Source organism: Pongo pygmaeus, chromosome 14 (genome assembly GCF_028885625.2).
Source record: "Pongo pygmaeus isolate AG05252 chromosome 14, NHGRI_mPonPyg2-v2.0_pri, whole genome shotgun sequence".
Taxonomy (NCBI): Eukaryota; Metazoa; Chordata; class Mammalia; order Primates; family Hominidae; genus Pongo; species Pongo pygmaeus.
Window position 1 is genome coordinate 37,985,631 of NC_072387.2, and position 17,197 is coordinate 38,002,827.

At 43.9% G+C, this 17,197-nt stretch overlaps 1 protein-coding gene across 5 annotated transcripts in view; it reads left to right on the forward strand.

Moving 5' to 3' along the window:
• Positions 1–17,197, forward strand: part of MTUS2 (microtubule associated scaffold protein 2) — a 703,857-nt gene that overhangs the window by 664,287 nt on the left and 22,373 nt on the right. For all 5 annotated transcript variants that reach the window (XM_054446532.2, XM_054446530.2, XM_054446533.2 and 2 more), the window contains 2 exons: positions 9,381–9,595; positions 17,068–17,173. In XM_054446532.2, the coding sequence (XP_054302507.2) occupies positions 9,381–9,595; positions 17,068–17,173 (321 nt within the window). The remainder of the gene's footprint in view (positions 1–9,380; positions 9,596–17,067; positions 17,174–17,197) is intronic.

A 17,197-nucleotide genomic window follows, 5' to 3' on the forward strand; every position in this document is an offset into this window, starting at 1 on the left:
TCTTTCTGTCCGCAGTATGCTAGAATTGTTCCCATCTTAAGACCTTGGCACTTGCAGTTCCTTCTAACTGGGACTCCCTTGCCCCATCTCTCCACGTTCTTCTCTGTCACTCAAGTCTGTTTGAATGGCATCTTCTCCGAACAGCCTTCTTTATCCACCCCAGCTGAACTTGCCTTCTCCTTTCCCCGGTCTTTCCCTAGCCTTGCTTCTATTTCACTTTCTTTACTGCACTTATCTAAAGTTTTTACTATCTGAAATTTTGCTTCCTGGCGGGGCGCGGTGGCTGACACCTGTGATCACAACACTTTGGGAGGCTGAGGCGGGCAGCTCGCTTGAGGTCAGGAGTTTGAGACCGGCCTGGCCAACATGGTGAAACCCCATCTCTACTAAAAATACAAAAATTAGCTGGGCTTGGTGGCGCGTGCCTGTAATCCCAGCTACTCGGGGGCTGAGGCAGGAGAATCGCTTGAACCCGGAAGGCAGAGGCCGTTGTGAGCCAAGATCACATCACTGCACTCCAGCCACAGAGCGAGACTCCATCTCAAAAATAATAATAATAATAAAATAAAATGAAAGTTTGGTTCCTACATTTTTTGCTCATTTGTTTGCCCGCCATGACAGCATCTGTTCTCCACTATGCCAAGAACTATGCTTGTCACACAAGAGGTGACATAAAGTCAACGCCAGTTTATTGACTGTTGGCCTGCCTATCTGAACACAGATACAAAAATGAGGATAGCAACTGTCCTTGCCCACCGCTGCAGGAGACAGACAGGTAAAGAGATGTGTTGCAGTTTACAACAGTGGGTGTTTTTAGGAAGCTATGGTGAGGCATTGTCCTCGCTCCCAGTATTACCACATGGGCGCATCGTGGAGGCACCCACTGGAGGAGTGGACAAGAGGAGAGGCCTCAGCTTATGCTCCAGCCTCTGCTCTGCAGGCCCAGCCCCCCCACACATTGATATTAGGTCACTTAGTTCCTCCTTCTGAGCCCCTGCCTGCTCTTTGCAAATGGATTAGGCTACTTACAAGACCCCTAGTAGGCTTACTGTGGGTAATGGTATGAGGCAGGTGCTTGGCACCCAGGAGGCACTCGCAGATGCCACCTGTGATTTTCACAGCGCCAGCTCCCTTTTGGTCACCAGGCCCTAGAGGTGCTGCAGGGACCTGCAGAGATGACAAGAGTCCCAGTGACTCCTGTTCTTTTCACTCTTGGTCCATGAACTTTCTGTAGTTTTTCTTTTTGAGATGAAGTCTTGCTCTGTCACCCAGGCTGGAGTGCAGTGGCATGATCTTGGCTCACTGTAACCTCTGCCTCCCGAGTTCAAGCGATTCTCCTGCCTCAGCCTCCCAAGTAGCTGGGATTACAGGCACGTGCCACCAAGCCCGGTTAATGTTTGTATTTTTAGTAGAGATGGGGTTTCACCATGGCCAGGCTGGTCTCCAACTCCTGACCTCAGGTGTTCTGCCTGCCTCAGCCTCTCAAAGTGCTGGGGTTACAGGCGTGAGCCACCGTGCCCGGCCACGGTCCATGAACTTTCATCCTTCATTTGCAGCCGTTCCTTTCTCACTTCTTAACATTGTCATCAAAAATCAGTAATTAATGAGAGTAGGGCTCTACAGGGTCGTGTGTCCGGGATCCCAGGCAGTTGTGTTTCATGCAACCCACCCTGAGCACCTTGCGGATGTTCCTGTGACCTAACAGGTTTGGACAAAGACATTTGCCACGAGAGGGCATTTTTCAGGCAGCACAGCTCCGCCTGGTGGTCACAGGTTTGTTACAAGCATCTGTGACACCAAAAAAGGAAAACTACACTGCATACAGATGCTCGTAATATTTAATCCCATGTAATTTTACACCTAGGAACGTATCCTAAATGAAAAAAAGCAAAATGATATATGGGTGAACATGTTTGTTGCATTGTCTATAATTGGCAAATCTTGGAAACTAACTGTGCAATAATGAGAGAATATAAATTGTGTTACATGAACATGAGAATATAAAGTAGCCGTAAAATGTTAGGTAGGGAGACATGGGAAATTCCTAACGATATTAAGAATTCACACCACTGAAATGCTATGAAAGGATTACACAATTTAAATTTTCATTTTCTTTGTGTGGTGACATTAAGGGTAATTTTTCAAATTAAATTTTGTCCTTGACAGTTATTTTGTCTTTTCAATTACTCCCAATCTCTTGAAGAAACAATCTTTTATCTAACTGTGGTATTGTCTTTCATCAGTATGTAATGATAGTGACTATTATAGTGACCTAAATATATATAATGTGCATGTAAATATGTAAATAATATATAGTATGAGTGTGTATATATAATGGTAACATGTATATATATTATATATACACACAAAGTATTGGTTCATCATTTATTTTATAGCTATTATAAAGCATTCGCTATGACTTAAAAGGCCACATAATATTCTTATTTAAGATTTTATTATGAGCTATAGAGCCAGATAGTTCTTTTGTTTCAATCTAGTTCTGTAACCACCTATTTTTGCTGCCTCTTTGGAAAACCAATGTAAAGTTACAGTTATTCAGAAGACACTTGGGACAGTCGTTGAGAGCAAATTGATCTTACTTGCTGAGTATTCGCCTACTCAATTTATGAACCATGGTTAAAATTAAGCTTGTCTTATAAATGGTTCCAACAGCAATTTTACTCTGCTGTTGTTTCAAGGATCACACTACATCTTACTGGTTTACACTCAGAAGTTGGTAGATTGATATCTTTATATTGTATATGTCGGAGGATGTTCCAAATGCAGTTTTAATAATATTTTAAGTATTTTTATATCAGATGTGTGTGTATTATTCATTGTCAATAGACATCAGTTATTTAAAACTGTACAACAGATTATAATCCTACTTTTGCTTTTCAAATCTATGCTTATAAATTAGAAATGTTATATTCTCTTGGCCAATCATACTTTGATTATTTGAAAATTTATTTTCTCAGCTCCCTAGATTATAGGGGTTTATGATAGTGGTGTCTGCCTTTCACTCTAAAGGATTAAATATTTTTACATGAATAGAAATAATGAAAGTGAAACTCCAGGTGTTGTCTGATGCTATTAAATTAGTTTACATTAATCTCTGTCTGAAAAGTGCCCAAATAGACTTCTGAAGGTATACTAGAGGCAACAGGATATTTATTTCTTTAGGGACTCCATTATTGGAGCCATTTCCCCTGGTGCCAGCTGCTCTTATTATCCAATATTTTCTACAGGCCTAAGGCTTACAACAGAGAGCTATTGGAAGAATGTAAGCATCACCTCTCATTTTATAATAGCAATTGGGAATTTGGGGATTGGAGCTATATGTGCAAAAAGTGATTACTTTGCCACTTTATAGACAGCAAAACTGAGGTGTACCCAGTTTGTGATTTATTTAAGACAACAGTGCAGTTCAGGGACAGCCCTAGAATGAAACCCAATCATTTCTGAGCCTCTAGTAGAGTGCCTGGTCCATGAATCGTCCTATCACTGACATGGATAAAACTAAGTGAAATTGAACTTTTACCAGAACTTTTGAAAACCCAGACATCTCTTTAATTATGACAATAATTTAAAAAATCTTTTTACTTCTAAGTCATGCAAACAATAAATAGGGATTTAATGAAATATATATCATTACAGGAATTCAATATACAGTGAATCCTATACCTTGGCACCCAACCTCCCAAAGGAGAAAGAGTAGAAATGTAGATACATTTTTATCACAAATGTAATTTTGCAATTACACTGTTTTGCATGTTGCCGTTTCTTGGTTTAACAGTATATTACAGAGGTCATTCCATGATACTACAAAAAGATTTGCCTTATTTTTTTACTGGTTACCTATATCCCATTGGCACAGGATCAACCTATATGTGTACTGGATTTCTCATCATAATTTAAGTAGCCCCCTACTAGTTCCCTAAGGCAAATTATGCTATAGTGGTTGTCCTTGACCCAGTTTTTTGTACACTTGTGAAATTAGTATATTAAAAGATATGTGTCATTTAATTTCTTCATCAATGTAAATAAGTTGTTTTTATTCATTGATATATGTTTTGTCTGTTTTATTCCATCTACACAAGTCAACTTATTGCCTTGATCTTCTGGAGTTAAAGCTACTGATATTGGCACGTGATAAATAATTTTTTCCCATGCAAAACAGTACTTTCTAAAAACAAAATAAATGATTAGCATTTTTCTTATTATTTTCATTTGAGTTTTATGTGCTCAGTGTATCTCTAGCTAAGAAGTGGTAAGAATGATTCCTAGGTTCCACGTACAGCCATGCACCACATAACAACATTGCAGTCAACAACAGACCTCATGTACAAAGGTGGTCCCACAAGATTATAATGCAGCTGAAAAATTTCTGTCACCCAGTGACATCAGAGCCTCATAGCACAATGCATTACTCACATCTTTGTGGTGATGCTGGTATAAACAAACCTAATGTGCTGCCAATCGTATAAAAGTCTAGCACATATAATTATGTTCAGTACATAATACTTGATAATATAAATGACTTTGTTACTGGTTTATGTATTTACTATGCTATATTTTTATAATTATTTTAGAGGGTACTCCTTCTATTTATTATAAAACAAAATTTACTGTAAAACATCCTCAGGCAGGTCCTTCAGGAGGTACTGCCAAAGAAGGCATTGTTTTCCTAGGAGATGACAGCTCCATGGATGTTACTGCCCCTGAGGACCTTCCAGTGGGACAAGATGTGGAGTTGGAAGAGGGAGATATTGATGGTCCTGAGCCTGTGTAGGCTTATGCTAATATATGCATTTGTGTCTTAGTTTTTAACAAAAAAGCTTAAAAAGTAAAAAAGTAAATAAAAATTTTAAAAATAGAAAAAAGCTTTTAGAATAATGATATAAAGAAAAACCATGTTTGAACAGCTTTACAGTGTATGTGCATTTTAGGCTAAGTGTTATTACCAAAGAGTCAAAAAGTTTGAAAAAATTTAAAAATTTGTAAAGTAAAAGGGTTATGGTAAGCTGAAGTTAACTTATCTTGAGGACAGAAAATTTTTTTTTTAAATAAATTTAGTGTAGCCTAAGTGTATGGTGTTTCTAAAGTCTATAGTAGTGTACAGTCATGTCGTAGGCCCTCACATTCACTCACCATTCACTGACTCACCCAGAGCAGCTTCCAGTCCTGCAGGCTTCATTCGTGGTAAGTACCCCGTGCAGGTGTACCGTTTTTTATCTTTTATACCATATTTTCACTGTACCTTGTTAATATGTAGATATGTTTAGATTCACAAATACTTAGCATTATGTTATAACTTCCTACAGTATTCAGTATAGTAACATGCTCTACATGTTTGTAGCCTAGGAACAGTAGGTTACACCATATGGCCTAGGCGGGTAGTAGGCTGTGCCTACACTCCATGATGTTTGTACAATGATGAAATTTCCTAATAAAGCGTTTCTCAGAACATATCCCCATCATTAAGCAATGCATGACTGGATATCCATATATGTATATATGTACGTGTGTGTGTGTATATACAACAGTGTTGTGGTAGGGTTTTCATAGTTGTTTTATTTTGCCAGCATTTATCTTCACCATTATTATCTAGAGTTTTAAAATCAGAATATGAACTTTCCTTCTATAAAAACATCTCAATTTATCCTCTGAGATATATTCCATGTTACGTTAGCTTTTTAAAAATGTTCTTCCTCTCTTTCGGTAAAAATTTTATTGAGATATAATTCACATACCATACAACCCACCCATTTAAAGTGTACATTGTGGTGGTTTTCAGTATATTCTGAGTTGTGGAAAACTGTCACCACAATCCATTTTAGAACATTTTCATCACCCCTAAAAGAAACCCAGATTCTTTATCTCCCACCCATAATGCTGCCATCCCTGTCATTTAAATTTTGTAAGATATCTTTGCCCTCCAAGGCAGCTGTATCAGTTATATTTCACCTAGAGTCCATCGAGTGACAGTTTCCTTATACTCTTCCTGTATTATCAGAACATTTCATCTTTATCAGCCTTGTAGATGAAAAATGATTGCCTGCTTCCATTTGCAAGGGCACTGACCGTCTTTTCATGTTCCTTGGCCGTTTGTGTCACCTCTCAGTGAGCTTCTTGGTAAACCGAAATACAGGCAAACACATCGATGTCACTGCTTTAGTTATCCCATCCACAGGTTCATGATACGTGAGGCAAAGGCCACTATGAAGCTACTGCACATTGAATTTTAGAGGCAAGAGCACTTTGCAGACAGGCCCCATGCACTGGGAAGTCCACATGGAGCTTGTTCCCTGGGCTGCCCTAGTGGGCAGCAGGGGCCTGTGTTTTTGTCTGTAGGGTGACTCTGTGCTTTCTCCCAATGTAGATAAAATTCTTGCTTCTCTACTTGACTAAATTTGACTTTGTGTCAATCTGTCAGTCATTGTTTTTTAATTGACATTCTATGGTTTTTGTTCTATTCTCTTAACACCCAGTCATCTCAGGATAAACCTAACTTTATATATCTACCTCTTACCTCTTCTGTGATTCCTAAGAGCTTTGTTCGCTAGCTCAACTCCCTGGTGGAATCCTGATTACTTTTTCTTAGTTGGAGGGTCTTTAGGGAGAGCTGGAGCTCAAGTAAGCTGGGGTCACAGAACTCCTGGGAATAGGCATGTCCTCACCCCTGCCACCACACCTGAGCCACATTTCCTATCAGTCATTGTTCATTAAGTTCCTTGTGTGGGGACTGTAGCCTCCAGTGATCAGAGGAAGGGGAGGACCCTGGGGGTCCCCTGCCACAATCTCAGTATAACGTACCACAAAGTCTCTGACCAAGTCTGCCTTTCATACTAATAATTATTAGCAGGCAAGCAAAATGTCAGCTTCCTACCTGTGCTCTGAAGCTTGGTGCATTCCATCTCTTTGTTCGTTAGAAATACCTCACCTAAAAGATCTACTTGCAGCAGATGTGACAATTATATATATACATAATTATATATATATTTTTTTTTCAGGGGCACACCTAATTTGATACCCAAAATGGACCATTTTAAACACCTTGTCTTCTATACCACAAAATTATTTTCAGCATCACCATGTAATAATCAGTAATACATATTATTTTCCTGACTCACTACATAAATAATTTAAAAAGAAGAAATTTCCATTTTCATGGTATTATTTAAATTTATTAATTGAGAAGAATTCAGTGCTGCTTCTGTAATATTCCTGCCAAACAGGCGTAAGCTCAATGGGATAAGAAGAAAACATCAGACGCACTAAATTCAGAAACGTTCTACAAAATTCCTGGCCAGTTATCTTTAAAATAGTGTCCAGGTTCTAAAAGTCAAGGAAAGACTGAGGAACTGTCCCAGCCTGAAGGAGACTGAGGAGACAGGAGCCTCCTTTGGTGCAACTTGTGATTCAGGGCTGGATTCCTTTTCTAGAAAGGACGTCATCAGAATAACTCGTGAAACTGAAGTAGGTCTGAGCACTGGGCAGCACTGTTGTAGCAATGTTTCTTTCCTGATTTTCATGACAGTGCTGTGGTTAAGTTGGGAAAAGCCCTTATTTGTGGGGACTGTACATGGGGAGATATGGGGTTCATGTTCAGCAGGTCAGCATCTTACTCTGAAATGGTTCCAATTATACAGTAATGTCCTTGTACTGTACTTCTATGTTTTCTCTGTGTGATTTAAAAAATAAAAAGCCCTCAAGAGTTCAAAAACCTGAACGGTAAGTCACTGTAGCAATTGTTCAGAACTTAGAGCAACAAAAACCTTTTTTGAGGAGGAGTCTTTTTCCATCAATATTGTTTAGAATTATTGGTGCATGGTGCTAATCAAAAGCCAGGGGTCTTTTAAAGTCAGTTTGGTTTTCGCTTGTGAATTCTCTACCTACAGCGCATCTCCTTACTGCCTACACATGGAATGAGCAGCTCCAACCACCCTGCCCTCGGTGGGCCCTGATTGCATTGGGAGATCAGAGTCCTCCATTAAATGATGGGATGTGGGACACTGGCCCAATGGAAGCCCTCGGGTAGGCTAGGAAGACCACTGGGGACAGTGTTAGGCTGCTGGGCTGTGTGAAGCGTGTTAGGACACACCCTTCACACAAGGGCAAGGTGCCTGTGTAATATCTAGCGAATCCATCACTTATTTCACCAGAAGAAAAAAACGTTAACATCACTTTTGCTAATTAAACTTTTCAGAGCCAAATGTGGCAAAGAAGCCCTTTAATTAGCTGCCTCTATAGCGTGGGACTTCTGATTAGGGTGTTTCAAATGCTATCTAGCAACCTTGGATGTATATTCCTGTCATCGGTAACCACCACTAGGGTGTGGATTACAGTTAATCAGCACCTGTACCTGCTCACTCTATTTTAACGTAAATGCCAATGTCTCCCCAGTTCGTAGCACAGAGCAGCGAGCATGGTAGACCTTTGCAGAATGTAAATGATGTGTCTGTGTAGCTCGGCATTTGCATTTGGGTGTGTGTGGAATCAGTTCCATTTGACCTAGACGTAGTAGATTGTCAGGGTCTTGGAAGCAAGTGTGCAGCTCAGGGAGCGGTCTTTAGAATGGAAGCACTTGGCTTTTGCCCACAGCACAGGGGAGGCACAGACACTAAGACAGAGCAGGCTTGGAGGGGGAGCTCAGGCAGGAGCGATGGTGGCTGCTGTCATTGCCTCATGCCCTGTTGTCAGCTGGCACACCTGAAGCAAACCACGACTCTGTGATTAGGGGAGGAGTGCCTATGCAAAAGAGATACTGAGTAGAAAACTTCAGGTTACCTGAAGGGAAACCCCCATACCTTCTCTGAGATCATCCTGTTTGGCATTTTAGCTAGAAGAGAATAGCCTTAGGCGCCAGGCCCTATTCCTATCTCCAGCTTCCATAGTGTGCAGCTCTCAAGTCTTGATGGAAGTAAGAGTCACCCAGGGGTTTTGCTAAAAGTTGAGATCCTGAATTCCTGCCTCATGGGCTCTGATTCACCCAGGGCGTATTTCAGAGTCTACATTTTTACCAAACACCCAATATTTTTTATGTCTGTGGACCACGGACCTTGTGACAACCTGCCCTAGAGGCCTTGCAATCAGAAAGCCCAAATTTGCCTTCCCAGCTCCTTCTGCAGCCACTGGATGACCTTGGGCAAGTTCTCAGACCTCCGTGAGGCTGCAGCTTCTCCTCAACATCCATGGTCTGTTGTGAGGATCTAATGGGTAGAAAGGAAAGCACTTTACAAACTGTGTAGCCCTGCAGAAGTCAGAGGACCCTCGCCCTGTTTATTACACCAGCCTTGATGATCTGACCATGGAGGCTGAGTCCTTCCCATGCCTCCTACGGCCATTTTTTAAAGAAAGATCTTGTGCTTTGCGCCCAGCCTTCCATACAGCAAAGTGCGAGAAACTACAAAAGGAGAAGGAGGAGCTGGAGAGGCGGTTCGAGGACGAGGTGAAGAGGCTGGGCTGGCAGCAGCAGGCCGAGCTCCAGGAGCTGGAGGAGCGGCTGCAGCTGCAATTCGAGGCGGAGATGGCGCGCCTGCAGGAGGAGCACCGTGACCAGCTGTTGAGCATCCGGTGTCAACACCAGGAGCAGGTCAGTCTGCAGTGTGGCTCGAGCTCTGCTGTTGAGTGATGCAGGTGGCAGGCGGAGGGGATCCAGTGCTACATTAGCAAGAAGTCCTATTCAGTAGGTGAGCTTTTCGAACAGTTCACTTTCTGAGTTGCTTTCTCTTTTCTCCCCCCTCCTCTCTTCTCCTCCAGCCACTGTGGCCTCCATCACTCTTCCTCAGGGTTTTCACACTTGCTGTGCCCTCTGCCTGGAATGCTCTCCCTCTAGACAGTGCATGGCTCCCTCTTGCCCTTTTCTCCAATGTCACCTTTCTCAGTGAGACCTTTATCCAAAATTATTATTCCTTCCCCAACCACATACACACTCTTTCTGTCCCCCTCCCAGTATTAGTGTTCCTTCAGCACTTATCACTAACACATACATTTTGCTTTTCTACCTTATTTATCATCTTTCTATTCCATGAGGGCAGAAAGAATAAGACGCAAACGTGTGCAGCACTCGTCCTACACCAGACACTGCTCTAAGCTCTTTACAGGAACTGACTCATTTAGTCCTCACAGTTCCCCTAACGAGGAAGGTACCATTCTTATTCCCATTTTACACGGGAGAAAGCCAAGCCCATGGTTCAATAATTTGCCAGAATTTACAGAGCTGGTCATGGAAAAGCCAGGGTTGAGCCAGTCTGGCTCCACATCGCTGCTGTCAGACACTACATTAGAATTGCCTGCCAGCTCTCCTGCTGGATCCTGGCACCTGGATCCATGCCTGGCAGAGTACCACACAATATCCATTTGCTGAATGAAAGAATGAATGCCAATCATTAACCTTCGCCCAGAAACCTTGCTGGAGAGGAAAATGCATCCATGGACTAACCAGAGGATAATTCCCAGGGAGCTGGAAGGAGGCAGGTGCTGCCACCGCCACAGCAGCTACCTTGTCCATGACAGCCGTTAGCGCTGATGAGAGGCGGGCGGACGATTCAGTGTACCTCCCTCCCCTGCCCCGCTTCCGTGAGCACTGCTGCTCCTTTCTTTTCTCTTGTTTCTAAGTTCTCCAGCTCCGATGGCTTCATCCCCACCCTCTAATTGGTGTGTTGCTTTATATAGTGTGCTTATGATATCCTTAAGGTAGGTTGACATTTGTGAAGAGCACCCTTTAAATCTCACGTGACATTCAGGTTAGTGTCGAGTGGCCTTCATTGTCAGAAACCCTCGGGCTACCCTCCTCGGCTGCTTCCAAATGGACATCTCAGACGGCAATACCCACCCAGACCTCCCACTGCCCTAGAAGAGGCTTGTGAATCTTAGGGGACCTGGGAGAAATTTAAGAGTAATACTAATTACTGTCATTGTAACAAAAACCTCTCTTACTTTATGGCATTTTGTTCTACACAGTATCTCAGGTTAGTCATTCTTCTTTCCTAGAGGCCTATAAAAGCCAGACACACCTCCCTGTTTGAGATGGGTTAGACCATAGAAACTAGGAAACAGAATAGGTTACAGCTAAAGTTACCTGTTGGTGTTAACAAGAGAAACTGAACCCCCAGTGTCATGCCTCCCAGTCTGTCTGCGTGTAACTCCAGTCAGTAGACATTTGCATGGGCTGCTGTTTACAGTCTTACTCATTTTACAGCTGCTTTATACATCTCCAACCTGGCATGAATACCAGCTTGTTCTGTGCCTCTGTATCTATGGGCTATTCATTCCCAATTTTACACAGAACATGTTTATACTCATATTTACCAAAGGCCTCTGATCTGAAGGTCTGGGTTGGTTGAGACAATGCCAGAAGGTGAGGAGGAGGGATAAGAGGTAGTCTGCAGGCAGGAGACCCTGAACGAAGCCTCTCGTTGTGGTGGCCTGGAGCTGAGGCACTGCTGAGGGAAGCATGTCCACTCAGGAGCCAGGACACCTCGCTGAGGCCTCACCTGTGCAGAAGCATGTGCCGAGAGATGTGCTTCACCTCTTTTTAAAGCTGGGACACAGCGGCCTTTTAGAGATTTCAAACTGGAGCGATGAAAGGAAAGAAGCCCTTGACTTTTCCACATGAAAATGACTTACATAAGCTGCCTGGGCATAATTCAAACACGCTCTGTTGTATGAGAGCCCCGCGCTCTGTTCATGATCCTTTATGATAGCAAAAGACGTTTATTTATTCACTCATTCACCCGTGCAAAGAATATTTATGGAATGTGCATTGTATGTACACAAAGCACCATGACAGGATACTGCAAGAGATACTAAGATTTATAAAATGTGGGCTTGCTTATCTATCCATTGAGGAAGCTTCGAGATAAGTGCCCAAGGAACTGTCACGCAGGTGAGAAATGCAGACAGGGTGTGGAGGAATTGAGAGTTTCACATCTTATCCTCACAGCTGGAAATGTCAGAAATCACATCTGAATGCTTTACCTTTGACTGAATCTTTCCAACACAAACCCATTGGTTTGGGGGAACCAGAGAGTGAAGCCTATGAATTATTCAGGCCCCTGATTCTGCTCAGAACGTTGGCTGTTTCCCCAGGCTTCAGTTTCCCTAGCAGAGAACATACAGGAAGTGAGGAAGATGAAATGCACCCTAGGCCAACAGTCTAACTACCAGATAGAATCAGTGTTTCTGTTTAGTGGGAGAGGAGACTCAAGGGTGTGACTGAGATGGAGATGAGGATGATCCGTGGTTTCAGGGTCCATGGTGGACTCTCCACTCTTGGGGCCTCCTTCTCAGGGACGATTGCACTGGGCAATGCTAACCCCACAGATAGCGACATCTCTGTCCTTCTGGAACCTTAAAAATCAGGTTCACTGGCCTGGCATCTCCTCATGACCCAGTGGCCCCCAACATCTGGCAGCAGGGGCAGGTGCTGCTTCAGTTCTGACACGCAGGATTTTCTGAGGATGCAAATATCACTTTACTCAAATTGGGACTCGCCAGCCGAGGCAGGCTGACCTCTGGCTTTGCAGCAGCACCTCCGTCGGTGACAAAGCCAGCCAGAGCTGCTTCTTGCTTGGCCCCCCACCATCTCACAGGGCAGGGGCTGGCTCTCTGCCCATGGTGTGTGCTCTGGCTACACAGGTGGGTCACTTGGAGAACTGGCAAAACACTGCTTCTCAGCCTCCCCTGACACTAATTGAATCAGAATCACTGATGAGGCCTGGCAGCGGGTTGTTTTTGGACTCTCCCAGGGAATTTCTGTGTTCAGCCAGGGCCCAGAACCACAAGCATCACGGGAGCTGCAGGACCCTGCTGGCTCGAGTTAAGGACCTGAGGGAGGACCTGAGGGGGTGGTGTTGCCTCTTGGCTTTCTTCAGTGAGTTTAAAGACAAGGTATAACTCTTATTTTAAAGGTGCAATTATAAAGGTGTTTAATGTGTGAAAGCCAGCTCTCCTTCTATAGCAAGCTGCACATTAACAGATGCCAAATTGCCACAGCTTCCCTTTATCAAAGCACGCAAAACAGACTCACTGTAAACACACATGCATTTTCCTTTTTTGCCCCAAACATGTTCTGCCTGGCTTCCAGCCCTAGTTTCTGGGCTGCCTTTGGCTGTCCGCACACATAGGCAGCCACAGAGCCTGGCATGCAAGGATCAGCCTTGTGACCTTTGACCCATTCCTCCAAGACCCTAAGTTTGTCTTACTCCACGACTTGCTCCAGAGCCACTCACTTCAGGGACTGCCGGTCTGGATGCATGATGATTCTGCTCCATCAAGTCTCAGCAGAGATTCCTCCTTCATAGGGAGCAGCAGAGCTCAGCCTTTGGAGTTTAAATTTGCTTGGTCTCATATCCAGGATACACTTTCTATGCTTTCGTAAGGAAATCATTTTAGACTAAATGATTAAAGGAAGAGCATCCCAGGATTAATCCAAATGTATGGAGGCCACTTTGTCCATCATCTGCATTATGCCTCCTTAGCCCTCCTGCAGAGCAGGCTCACAGCTGCCGTGCAGCGGAAACCACATTCTCTCTAATCAAATAGAAAGAGATCCCTGGGGGCCCTCGTCTCTCAGCATCAGAGCCTGCCATTACAGCCCAGAGGTTCCATGCTCTGGGAGGAGGCAGTGCAGTGGAGATGGCGCCTCTGTCAACACCTGCCTGCGTGGAGGGCTGCAGAGGGGCAAAGGCACAGCCCCGCATGGGATGACAGCCGACTGGGTGCTCTGGCATGGCTCTGAGCCGGTGTCCAGGATACTGTAAGCCCAGACCAAGTGAAGGAGGGCCCCCTTGTTATCTAAAAAGGAAAGTCATTAAGAGCGTGGGAGAGAGTGGGCCTGGGCAGCCTCCCTCTCTCTCATCCCATGTAGGATGGGCGCAAATGGGAGTTTAATCTGGTTTGGGTTTAATGAGTGAAGCTGAGACAGTGTAAAACACACGTTTCTTCATTTGAAATCTAAGTCTTCTCTAAGTGACTTGCCAAAGCCCTAGATCATTGCATTTTGTAAATGGCTAAATGAAGTCAACCCACAGCTGTATTCTTACCCGTCTGAGAGGGTGGTCTTCCAACCCTGTGCTCTGCTGTCCGTCAGCCCAGCTGAGTAGCCGGCAACTGCGGGAATGGAGTCGTGTCACAGGGAACAGCTGCTTTTCCATAGAACAAGGACTACTACTGGATGGCCGTGTTGACAGACGCCTCCATGGCCCAGCCCAGAACTCTGTCTCTGAGGAGGGAGGAGGACAGCCCAGTGGTGGTCTAAGGGGCCTCACCAGGGTTCTAAATGGAAGAGAAGGATGCTTCAGCCAGCCCGAGTTTGCCATAGGCCATAATGGTCGAGCACTTTTATCTTTGATTTGATGATCTTAAATGCATAGAAAGATCTTGTGCTTTCCTTGGGTCAGCTTGTTTAAATCTCCTCCAATTCCTTCTGGTTTCAAGGTCCTCTCAGGCTGGGAATTCTTATTGGCTGCTTCATAAATGTGAACCTGTGCTATAGAAAGAAGCCAAGAACCATAGGAGAAGATGTTATATGGATTAATATTATGACAAGAAAGAGGACGGCCAACAGTAGACAGCTCCTTCCTCTTTGAGATAACATTTTTAAAAAACCATAAAGTTGCATGAAACCTGAATTACTAAAGAGCGGGGATTATTGTGTTCAGATTTTTTGACTCATGGGCTCCCATTAGTTTCCTTCCTAACATACTGGCCATTTCTCTAATTCCATATGAACTTTTAGAGTTAAGAGATCAGTATTTAATTCATAAAAGCACCTCAGAAAGGTTGTAAGGAATATATCATGCCATTACATTACCCTTAATACAATGGGCATGGTATTCCATCACCAATGAATCAAAGGCATGCCTTCCAGCAAGCCAGCATGGCATACATTGATGCCACAAACACAGTGTAGTACTGCCGGTCAGGGCACATCCACCTCCTGGGACTCATGGGATTCTTCTGAAACTTAGTTCTTCCATCTGTCTGTCTTTTCTGAAACCACTCATGATCATTTGTGTAAGCACCGAATAAATTAGAATCATGCCAAGGACCGATGAAAGGTTTTTTGCTCTCCTGAACTGTGTAGCAACCCTCCAAACAGTGTGTGTGTGGGGCGGGGGAAGTGGGGGCCTGTATTTTTACAGTGTGCCATGGCCTAAGTGACATCTGTAATGGAGCAGAAAGAAAAGATATTTACTTTTTTAAATCAGTGATTTATTTTTCCAACAGATTGAAAGGTTTTGGACAAAGATTCCATGAAAACCTCCTATAAACAGGAATTGGACAATTAAATACTGTTGTAATCAGCCTTTCTGCTGGTGGGTTCATAGCTCTGAGCTTCAAGTAAATACCGTTTGATCAAGAATGGCCTTTAAATGGAAGTGAGCCATTGTGCACCACGTCCGTTCTCACACCGCGATGCAGCTTTCCTAATGCCATGGGTCCCCAGTGATATTTGTTTTAGTGGATGAAGTTCTCATTTACCATAAGAGAGAGAAGTCAGCATAATTTTTTGATGAAATCTTAGTATCCAGAATGGGAATCCACCCTTTTTTAAAACAAATATATCCTCATGTGTCAACTTCACAGGCAGGCTTCCTTTCTTGGGGAGAGCCCTTTCTCCATTCAGATCAAAGGTTAGCCTGTGAATTCTCCCCAGAGAAATGTGGGAGCCCAGAGGTGGCTGAATATGACCAGCTAGAAGCAATGTCTTCTTAACTGGGCCACCAAGGAGCTTCAAGACCAGCACACATTTTCTAGTTCAGTGGTTTTCAAATGCCAAGTTTTGATGCAGTAGTAGCTTGTGAAATAAATGTAGTGGCCTCTAACTAGCGTTTTGTAAAACAAAGTAAAATAGAGGAAACATTTTTAAACCAGATTTTTCCAAATGGAAGGGGAAGTTTTGTTTTTGTGAAACTGGTTTTGGGTGTGGTTGTGTGTGGGTGTGTGCACTGTGGTATTGTGTACAATGGTGATTTTCACAGTGAATCACTGACAGAGAATTTGGATAAACATTGTTGTAGTGCATCCAGGAGAGATTTGCAATCATAGGGAGAGGTCGTTTTAGGCAATTACTCCTGCAAGTCATACATTTGAAGTTAAAACAACAGCCACAATAACAATAAGAAAAACAGTAAACCTGGTAGGCAGGCAGGTGAGGGGTAGGGGACGGGGTCAGGAAACATGAAAATGAAGAATCCTGGACTGGACTGGCTGCACTACTTGCGATTAAACTGCTAGACCTGTTCCTGCAGCTGGGAAGCGGCAGCCCTTCCCAGGAGCACCACGTTGCCTGAGCAGAAGGTCCAAGTTATAATCTGGTGGGCAACCTTATGTTTAAAAAGAGACACACAGACCTGCCAGCCTCACCTGGTATTGGCGAGAGAATCCTAAGGTGTTCGTTGCTAGTCTTGCTTGGGGGAGGTCAACACAAAACAATAGTGCATTAGAAAGAGCCTCACCTTTGGAGTCAGACAGACCTGGGTCTCACTGTTAGCTCTGCCATTTATTAGCCCTTGGGCAAAACATTTCAAATTTCTCTGAGCCTCAGTTTCCACATCTGTCAATTGGGCATAAAAAGCTATACTTCATAAGGTGGCTCTGAGGGTTAAGTAGAGTAGCCTATCTTGGGCAGCCTAATAAGTATTCGTTCCCTCCACTTACCTTGTGTACTGTAGCTCCCCCTGCCACTGGGAAACAGACCACCTCATAGGGAGGACCTTTTCTTTTCCTTTGCCGTCATCGCTCATAGCGGTGCAAGGGGATGGACTAGGAGTGGGAAGGGGATGGTCCAGGAGCCACACTCAGGACTCTAAAGAGGTACCTCAGGCAGTGATCCCCTGCCTGGAGTTGGACCCTCCTGTGAAGAGCCAGGTTGTGGCAGTGACCTCCCCGTGATTCCAAGGGCTGCCACATCACCACCAAAGTCCAACTCTCCTGCTTTGGCACGAGGCTGTGACTTGTCATTGATGGTTTGGGTCACGGACCTTTTCCACTCACGGAATTCCACTTCTGTTCTCCAAGCAGCTCTCTGTCTAACCAGTAACTGCGACTCTCCTCCAGGTGGAAGATCTCACCGCCAGCCATGATGCTGCTCTCCTAGAGATGGAAAATAATCACACAGTTGCCATCACAATCCTGCAGGATGACCACGACCACAAAGTCCAAGGTAGCTCCCAGCCTCATGTGCGGC